Source organism: Epinephelus moara, chromosome 23, assembly GCF_006386435.1.
Source record: "Epinephelus moara isolate mb chromosome 23, YSFRI_EMoa_1.0, whole genome shotgun sequence".
In the NCBI taxonomy this organism is placed as follows: Eukaryota; Metazoa; Chordata; class Actinopteri; order Perciformes; family Serranidae; genus Epinephelus; species Epinephelus moara.
In genome coordinates, this window is record NC_065528.1 from 492,786 (window position 1) to 503,343 (window position 10,558).

The window sequence follows — 10,558 nt, forward strand, 5'->3', positions numbered from 1 at the left end:
GAATACGGGCCAGGAGCATGGTACACTATAACAAATAAAAGTGGCTGTGAGGTTTTCCAGGTCGGATGTAAAAGACTAAGAACGAGGCTTTCAAATGAATTATAGTCTAGTTTAGGTTTAGGGCTGATTAACAGACTAGAGTTAAAAATGGCTGCAACTCCCCCTCCTCGGCCGCTGCCTCGAGGAATGTGGGTATTATTATGACTGGGAGGAGTGGATTCATTTAGACTAACATATTCATCTGGACACAGCCAGGTTTCAATGAGACTGAGTAAATCAATATGATTATCTGATATTAATTTGTTTACTAACACTGCTTTAGACGATAGACACCTGATATTTAACAGTCCACATTTAATTCTCCTGTTCTGTCTTTGTCACAGAAGAAGTTTTAATTTTTATGTNTATTATGACTGGGAGGAGTGGATTCATTTAGACTAACATATTCATCTGGACACAGCCAGGTTTCAATGAGACTGAGTAAATCAATATGATTATCTGATATTAATTTGTTTACTAACACTGCTTTAGACGATAGACACCTGATATTTAACAGTCCACATTTAATTCTCCTGTTCTGTCTTTGTCACAGAAGAAGTTTTAATTTTTATGAGGTTGTTATGCACAACTCCTCTTTGTTTAATTTTAGATTTAGATAATTTAGGTGGTCGGGGGACAGACACCGTTTGTATAAAACTATGAAAACTATGGGTGGGTAATTGCACTAGAAGCTCAGAGAAGCGTATAGGACTGCGACTCTGAGTCCTGATCTCAACTCTGGGTTGTCAGAGATTTGAATTACTATTAAAATTTGCCAGGTTCCTAGAAATGAGAGCAGCTCCATCCAAAGTGGGATGAAATGAGAGCAGCTCCATCCAAAGTGGGATGAATGCCGTCTCTCCTAATAAGACAAGGTTTTCCACAGAAAGTTTGCCAATTATTAACGAAACCCACATTGTTTGAATATCCCTTATGGACAGTTTCGAGGAGCTAGGCGTATTTGTGACTCTGACTCTGACTTTGATAAGCAAGCAGAAAGTCTAAGCAATTGAGAGAAAGGTCTTACAAGCCACATATTATTAAGACAGCCTCAGAAAAAGTCAGACATGTAAACTGCAGCCATCTATTGTGCATGTCTAACACAAAGATGGGAAGTCCTCTAACTCATTTTTTGTCACTCGCTATAGCACTAAATCTAAAGAAATCAAACAGATCATGCATTCAAATTGGCATATCCTTAAAAGTGACCCTAATTTGAAAACAATCTTCCATGAATTACCAGTTATTTTATACAAACAAGCTCCAAACACAAAGGAAAAACTGGTACATAGTTATTTACCAGCACGCAAAGAGGACATGAAGTTAAAGAAACCCTCATGTACTTTCAAGTGTCTCATTAACACATATAAGCACTGTCCAAATGTGACTCAAACAAAGACCACTGATTTCAAAACAGGAAGGACATGTGACCAAAGGGATTTCATTAACTATAACACAACTTTTGTTGTATACTTCTAACATGCCCACATTAGCTTTGACCTTTAAGACTGGGCTGTCTGTGCAGTAGAAAGATGCAAACACTTTTGAAATTGGTGCTGCATGATCAGTGAAAGAGAAGAAAAGGGCTTTGGCATTCACCTTTCCCCAAGAGGTAGAAAACCCACAACTCCCACCTCTTCATTTGATCTTAGTTTTTTTAGCTTCCATTTTCACAATACAGGAAACAATATGACACCCACTTCCTGTTCACAAATTCTCGTTTTACAGCCAAACAGTGTACTTAAATATGTTTGTGAGGACATTTTGGCGAGAAATAGGTATTGCAATAACAAAATCTTGATTTATATTTAAAGTTTGTGTCCATGGTGGTGGAAGGAAATGCAGAAGTTCAAATCCAGCAGATAGGATTCAAGAGATGGGCAGAGAGATCTAGGTGCTGGTAAAATGGAAACGTTTACCAAAGTTCATTTACCAGCCTGTTCTCATTCCGAAGTCGTTGTGCGCTTCCAAACAAGAGTGCGAGAGCGTCAGCATAAATTGACCATAGACACTCACACTGCGGCAAGCAATGCCTCCTCTCCACCTGTGCTCTCCACACCTACTGACTGCCTGCACGCGGAAGACGAGAGGGGTGAGAGACACCGCAGTCATGGCCCAAGGAGCTTTGGACTTTTATTACTCTGAGCAGCATTCATGGAGATGAATTACAAGATAATAGAAACCTTGCGTTTTCCCTGGCCACCTGAATAAGACGCATTATGTGTTGCTGGTCGCTTTTTGGAAATAAAGTCTCCAGTAGGGTCTGAAGTGTTGATAAATCTAGTGAGAAAGTCACCAAGTTGGCAACGTTGTGGACATACCAAACACTGACTCATGAGGGCCTTTCAGGTTTTTTGCATTACCTGAAGGCCACCCTGAAGAGGTGAGGAGAAGGGTTGTTAGTTGGCTGCAATCTGCAACCTCACTGCGAGATGCCACCAGTCCTACACAACGCTCCTTTAAAGGGATAGTGCACCCAAAAATGAAAATTCAGCCATTATCTACTCACCCATATGCCGACGGAGGCCCTGGTGAAGTTTTAGAGTCCTCACATCCCTTGCGGAGATCGGCGGGGGGAGCGGCCAGACTCTAAAACTTCACCAGGGCCTCCATCGGCATATGGGTGAGTAGATAATGGCTGAATTTTCATTTTTGGGTGCACTATCCCTTTAAGCTGTTGACAGAGCAACCGCCCCCTTTAGTTCTGAATTGAACATAGATTGGTTGTAATCCATGCATTGTTCTGTGTGTGTATGCAGGGAGACTATGCAGCAGCCAGGATGTACTACCAGCGAGCCCTGCTTCTTAGCCCCGGTTCCAAACTTCTGAAGGAAAACCTGGCCAAGCTGGACCGGCTGGAGAGGAGACTGACAGGGGGAGCATAGACCACTATGATTTCCCAAACACTGCACCATCCTAGGCACAGATCAGGGGAGCCCCCTGGAGCCCAAACACCAGCCACTGCGCTGCTGAATAATACTGAACTGATCTGGTTACTAAGATGAACAGCCTGAGTGAGAGCAGAGGAGGAGGGTGAACTTTTCAGGTTTGCAGTGTGTTTGGAAGTGGACCGGGTTTGCTGGAATCAAAGAAACTGATTAAGCCACAGTCCAGAAGCCTTTTCTTGAGTAAGCAGAAGGGAATGGCTGAATGAAGACCACTGGGTGCCCCATGTGTTGCCCTCTCTGGATTAGCTTTACATCAACATGCACATCTGCTTAAGACATTTGTGTTTGATTGATTATTATTTAGGTTCATGTGACGTCATTTCCTTTATGGGACTTAATCACAGATTGTATTTCAGTCCTCTGTTGGAATTAATCATGTATTTGCATTGGTGCAGTAAAAGTATATGGAAATATGTTACTATTATGAAGGGAATAAGCATGGGAACAGTATGTCTAAAGCTGAAAACACACCAGCACAACCGACACACGTCAAGTGCCGCCCAGCACACACAGGTTGTGTTGCGCTGCAGCTCATCAATAGGTGACCACACAAAGTATTGTTACTGAAAGATCTGTACCACTTTTACTTGTGTTAGCTTAAAATCACGTGGACACCCACTAGTTAAAGTTGAAATCCCACCTGAAGAGCCGATCCCCAGAGCTATGACTCACCAAGAGCTATCTTTTTGGCCATTCTCCATTCCAGTCCAGGAACGCCAACGCACGTCTAGCTGCCACCAGTGTGGGGTTGCACATTGCAAATAATATGGTCATATTTTTTGACGTGCCATTTGCTGCCGGTGTGTTTTGGCCTTAATGAAATAATCTAAGCTTAAAGGTCCACTCACTAGCTTTCAGAACTTTCAACTGCATCTCAAAGTCGTCTCATCAGGTGGCCTGACTTACACCTGGTCACTTGGTCACTCACTCACACACTCACTCACACACACACACACACACACACACACACACACACACACACACACAGGAACAATGATTAGGACAGGTCAGCTGCCCAGGTGCTTGTTCCTCTTCTGAATCAGTAGACTGGGAAGCATTGGGTGCAGAGTGTGCTTTTTTTCATCCAGAGAAAATAAAATACAGCTATGTAGCATTTGCTGTGCTACCCAACTACTTAGAGGAATAACAGTTTGCTGCTTAAAAGGTTGTGTGCTTTTTAAAATGGTCACGCAACCTAAAACTAGTTTTACTATATGTGGTGGTACACCTCCATACTGGTCACAAATTTGTCTCACCTTTTGACAATAAATTTCTGACTCAAGTACTAAGTCCTCCTGGAGAATTAAAGCTCAAATTATTCATGTTGTATGAATCAAAGTTAAGGTACAACATTCAGCTGAAATTGACATGGTTGAACCTGACTCTGTTGGCCTTAAAAAAGTACAAAACTACATCATCCACTCACAGTTGTAGAGTGTTGTTAAAGAGTGGCATTTCTTGTTACAAGTGAAGTGGAATTCAGGCAGGACCACTTCATTCAAAGAAAACTTTATTTCCATTTGCAGTATTATATTTGGTGGTCTGGCTCTGTTCTGGGATCTCTCTGCCTTTCCTTAAGAGAGCACAACTCTCTGTCCTTCCACTCACAAACGAGGAAAGCCTGAGGCAGAGAGAGAACACGTCTCTGCCCTTCCACATGCATAACAGGTAGGGCTGGGCGGTAGGACAAAAATTTCATATCACATTTTTTAAAAAAAAAATCACATTGGTTTCATGGTATTTGACGGTATTTTGCTCGGGTTCGGCCCCCTTGACATGCTGCTGTGTTGTGCTATGGCCTATTCAAGTGCTGGAATTTGTTATTTACGTGGCAACGCCTGAATGCAACACAGGCTCTGCTCCATTAGTGCCGTGCTCGGTTATAAAACAGAGAGCAGAGGAGAATGTAAACACTCGATCATGTAGAGACAGAAATGACATGCCGTCATGTAAATAAGATAAATAACATAAGGCTATTTAGTTTGTTTAATAAAAGGACAAGGTATAGACCTGTTCTATAGGCCAGGATATGAAGCGTACGTAAAAATCATCAGCGGCGGCACATATATATGCATATAGGGGAAACACTGCTTTTTTTGGTATGAGTTCTTATGGGTCATCGTGTTCTTCTTCAGCAACGTGTACAGTTGCTTCGCCTTCAGAACTCTCTCCAGCAGCCATTCTCTCCTCTAAACTTTTCTCTATGCTTTCACTCTCGCCAGTTCTAGCATCACTGTGGTGTGCAGCGGTGAAATGGGTCCCTGCTGAAACACTTTACAGCCACGCACGTTCCGGACGTTGTTTGGGCAATTCACCAGTATTGGGATATATGAAAAATTCATATCATAACGAAAATAAATACTGGTTTTCGGTACAAAGCGGTATACTGCACAGCCCTAATACCAGGAAAGCCTGAGGCAGAGAGAGCAAACCTTTCTGCCATTCCAGAGCAGCAGCAAAGACCCCCTGGGAACAGAACAGAGCAAGCATCAATGACAAACAGAAATTACATTCATAAGTCAGACACAGCATGAAAAGGAGGGGCTGGGGTAGAGGCAGGTTGCAAAGCAGCTTGCACAGGAAGCAGCAACAGTAGGCAGGCCAAAGCAGTTTAAATAGAGTGCCCTGAATGAGACTTGGCAATTGGTTGCATATTTCTATCAGCTGACTCCCTTTCATCAATCGGCTGCTCCATCAGTTGGTTGGGCTGCTTAAGATCAGCTGATGTAGCTGGGATGTGAGCTGAGGTCAACATAGTGTCCTGCCCGAACTAACGCTATGCTCAAGTTTTGGCCTTTGGCTAAGTGTGGCATTATTGTTAATTCTGCAGCTGATACAATTTTGCATCTGTCAGCAGTTTATTTTTATTATTTAAACCAGCAAAAGCAACAGTTTGTGTCAACTAAATCTGTCTGATTGTGATGATCTGAGGTATCTTTTGTTGTATGTCTGTTGGTCAATGGACTTGAACTTGTATTGCGCCTTTCTAGTCTTCAGACTACTCAAAGCACTTTAACACCACCTCACATTCACCCATTCACACACTGGTGGCCGAGCCTACCATACATGGTGTCACCTGCTACTCAATTAACCATTCATACACAATCACACACTGATGAAATAGTCATCGGGAACAATTTTGGGGTTCAGTATCTTGCCCAAGGATACTTCAGCCTACGGACTAGAGGAGCCAGGGATCAAACTGCCAATCTTCCGATTAGTAGCCCTTTTTTAACCTTCAAAGGCATATTTGTTAATCTATTACTTCTTGTGGTCAAGAAGCACATCTCCTCTGTTTAAATAAATGCTCCCTAATTTTTTAATGCATCCTTAGCATCCACATTGTCCTGTTTGGATGCCTCTCTATGTGCACACCCTAACAATAATCCCATCTCCTTTTCTGCTTTTGAAATTTATGAAATAATATCCACTACGCACACATATGTGTTAACAACATACTGAATGCCCATGGATGCATTCCAGCATTGTTGGTCTGCACTGCCACATGAACTGAACACCTGAACCAGCACCATTCAACAATGAGAAAGGGTTGAAAGCCCCAAAAAGCTAGTAAGTGGACTCCTAAGTTCAGTTTTGTTGCAAATGAAGGGAATTGTTCTACTCAAGACTTAAGTCCCACTCTCTGCTGAAAAAATGTCTGAATACAGTATAAAAAAGGCAATATCTGTAAGGATCTTAGATTTTATAACATGATTATATGAGAACTTTATTAAGATTCATAACAGCTGCTTTCCATTTAAACATGGGCACGAGACCGCCGCCATATTTGTGTCCGATTTGACTGTACCCCTCAGTTTTGCTATGGCAGTACACACCTCACACTTAAACGAGACGGAGAGACAACAATATTTGTTAAAAATTTCCACTATTGGTTGCGACCCATATTTAGTACCCTCAACAGTATTTTGTCTGCTAACCTCTGCAAAACGCCTGCCCCAACTCATGTTCCCGGATATTTATATTTATTTGATTCATAATCCGTCCCCCTACAGCCGAGACAGCCTGAAGGCTTTTAAGAGCACGGATGCCTACCAGTATGCTGTAGCTGGATGGGTGAAGGAAGCACGGATATGGCACCTGGAGCCAAAGAAATTATATATCATCACAGCACATGTAAGTAATTCAACAACCATGTTTAAAAGTGTGGTTTTGGTAGTAGTTTACTGTTAACATTACCCTGATTAGCTAGCAAGTTGCTAGCTGCGGGGCTATCAGTTCACCAGTTTCTTTACATTACCACTTTAGCTCGCTGCCAGCTGACATCCATGCTTTATCATCCATGAAGGGAAACGTATGTGTGACTTTTCATGTAGACTGTTTGTGGTTAACTCTGATCATGTTAGCAAGTGAGTTGTTTGCTAAACATTTGCACTTTAGCATGCTGTCGGGCTGTCGGCGTTAATCATATGGCATCTGAAGTTAATCATGTTTCGCGTGTTTTGTAAGGGGTTTTCAAAGACTAAAATAAAAATTAGATAGAGTTGAGGACTTGCCGGACACGAAGTGTTGACTGCACAACCTGGAGGTAGCTGTTGGCTGCCAGTGGTCTCTTCTTATCGCAGCCAACCATTTATTCCGCTGGTCTACATCCTTTGGGATGGAATAAAACTGCAGTCCGGGGTTTCTTTGTCGACTGGTATCACAGCCAACAGCACAACATATTCCTGGCATCGTTCAATGAACATAAATTTTCGGTCTCTCGCTGATTTTCTTCCTACTCTACTTGTTTTGGTAACGTGACAACGCTGTGACCTGTGACCTGACTGCTGTGGGCGGACACAAATATGGCGGCGTGAAAACACTGTGACATCATGTGGTCTTGATGAATACAATGTTTGTGTGCCCCCCTTGCCCAGAACTGGCTACAGTGTAAGATCTGATGTTACAAGCCTTCTGCAAGTATAATAAGCTAGTGTGTGTACTCCTGTGTAAGGAGTTGAAACTCGTGGCTTCATGCATACCATAGCCTCTAAGGATTGCCGTTTGATTGCTTGTTGTGGTTTTGTTGACAGTGATGTTGATTATGAATGATTTTTTTGTTGTGGAATGACAATGGGATGAAAATGAAGTGACTAGTGCAATGACTGTCTTGCACCAAATAAATAAAAGTATATGTTTTATTAAATGCTGTGTCAAGTCATATGTCTATATAGTAAGCAAATAAACACTTCACTGGACTCAGTAGGCACAACAAAAACGAAGGGACAAAAAAATCTACAACCAGCCTGGAAGCTAGCTTGATAGGCTGGACAAAATTGAAGAATTACTAAAAGGTATAAATGAACAAAAAAAAGTAAAAAAAAAAAAAAAAAAGAAGAGTGAGATACACAGAGGATCACGGAGCATGTGCAGACCAACTGCTAGCTTACATCATATGTAAACAACTTCATTTAGAAGGGCTCCGTGAGGACAATGAAAAATAGTTCAAGACGGTCCAAACTGCCATAACGTTCTCACTCCGACTTTGTCACATATTGACATTTGGTGTTGGACTTTGTCACACATGTTGATATTCTGGGACAGCGTGTCAACTTACGCCTGTTACATACATTGTCTGTTTTAAAAATGCACTTCTGTTTTTATAGGAAATGTAAAGTTTGCATACATGTGTGTCTTTATAAATAAACACACTACATCAGTACAACACCAGGAATTGAAAATTTTTTGCTTTAACAACAAATGCACTGGGTTACCTTAAGCCAACACAAACACATGGTTGGGTTTAGGCAACGTGGTGAAAGTTGTTGGTTGTTGAACCCATCCACCACCCCTCCTGCTCACCCTACTTTCCATTGTTGTCCCTCTGCGTTAACACCCAATGCCGCTAGGCACCATTAAAAAATTATGGTAACCGGCCACTTTTCATGTCAAAGGACAGTTTCTTTTGTCAGTGTCTGATGCCGGAAGTCAGTGACCAAGCGCCAGTTTTCAACGACTTCATAGTGAGACTGTATTGAATCTGCAGATCTGTTGAGTGAAGGAAGGGACCGAGGGCGATGATGTTTGGCAGAAAGTGGCTTTCAAACTACCTGAAGAGGATGATCTCAGTATCAAGCGCGCTCACAGGTCTCTTGCATGAAAACCCACAAACCCAAATATCTCCAGATTGGGTGTGGTTTAAGTCCTACACTTTTCAAAACAGCAATGGATCCTGTATGGTTGGAACACAAAAGACTTTCAGTTTGAAGGAACCTGTATCACATTTGATCATGACTACTCTACAGCCCTGCAGCAGAGGCACAAGGAGTAGCAGTTGGGAGACATTTTCCTATAGGGCTCTCTACAAGAAAGGGATCTCTTTGGAAATTTATGCAAATGAGGAGTTGTATAACAGCAGCAGATAGGAAGAAACATCTTGCCCCTGTCACGGATATCCAGGAGTTGTGGCGATCGAGCTGGAAGCTTAGAGGGGGACATCCAGGTTTTATAATGTGCTTAGAGAACATCAATCACCAAACTATGAGGGTGTCAAACTGACTTGGGAAAAAGACCTGGGAACACCTATTCAACGGGAAAGCTGGAGGAAAACAGTACAATCGTGGTATTCCACAGCCCGGGACATGCAAACACGCTTAATTACTTTCAGAATAATAAATAGTAATTATTGGACTCCAGCAAAGATGACGATGCTGGGACTAAGGGAGGACGACAAGTGTTGGAGGTGTGACAAAGGGAGTGGCACGTTGATCCACATGTTATATGAATGTGAAATGGTACATGACATCTGGTCAGCGGCTGTCAGATGTATTAACAATATATTGGGAACAGAATTCACAGAGGGTCCAGCATTATGTATATTAGGCATCATACCAATAGAAGCCAACTTGTCTGCACATATGTGTTCTTGGGTGAAATTAGCCCTCCTAACAGGAAGCAGGATAGTGCTTAGGCATTGGAAGTCAAGAGAGAAGGCCAGTTTTAAGGAATGGAGAGATGAACTGGCTAAAATAGCTTCTTTTGAGCAGCTTATTCACGGGGTTAACAACAGTCTAAGTGTGTTCAGAAAAGTCTGGGACCTCTATCTGGAAATGATGAATAGAGAGGATCGCCATGATAATTGAAATCCATGTGGAATGTCCTTGATGTATGTGTATTATCTTGTAATGCTCAGTAGATGAATGTGAAATGCAATGTTGTATGAGGAAACGTGATACTGTATATATTGTCAAGAGGAATGTGCAGATTCTCTTTTATGTTTTATGTTGGTTTTCTGTTTTCTGTCTTTCTCAGTTTGGTTTTGTATTGCTGTAAATGGACATATTGACATGTAAAATGTGTGATCAAGTGGTGGAAAAGCAATAAAAAAATGTAATCGTAAAAAAAGAAAGGGATCTCTTTGTTAAGGTTAGGTAGAAAGTTGTGGTTTGAGTCAGAATAAATAGATTTCTGTCAGAGAGGGCTTTCTTGGAGAGAGCCCACAAGGAAAACATCTCCCATTTGCCAAGGAGTATGGAGAGATTCAATGTCAGCTGAAGGAGTGCAGGATCAAATTCAGGTGATGTTATCCAAAGGTGCTGAGGGATACCTTAAACAACGGTGAAAAGATCTTA

General features: G+C 41.9%; 1 protein-coding gene across 2 annotated transcripts in view; it reads left to right on the top strand.

The window, feature by feature from the left end:
- The window catches only part of tmtc1 (transmembrane O-mannosyltransferase targeting cadherins 1), a 343,046-nt gene extending 332,753 nt beyond the window's left edge, over window positions 1-10,293 (top strand). For both annotated transcript variants that reach the window (XM_050036058.1, XM_050036057.1), the window contains one exon: window positions 2,799-10,293. In XM_050036058.1, the coding sequence (XP_049892015.1) occupies window positions 2,799-2,924 (126 nt within the window). In that variant the 3' untranslated portion in view covers window positions 2,925-10,293. The remainder of the gene's footprint in view (window positions 1-2,798) is intronic.
- The last annotated feature ends 265 nt before the right edge of the window (window positions 10,294-10,558 follow it).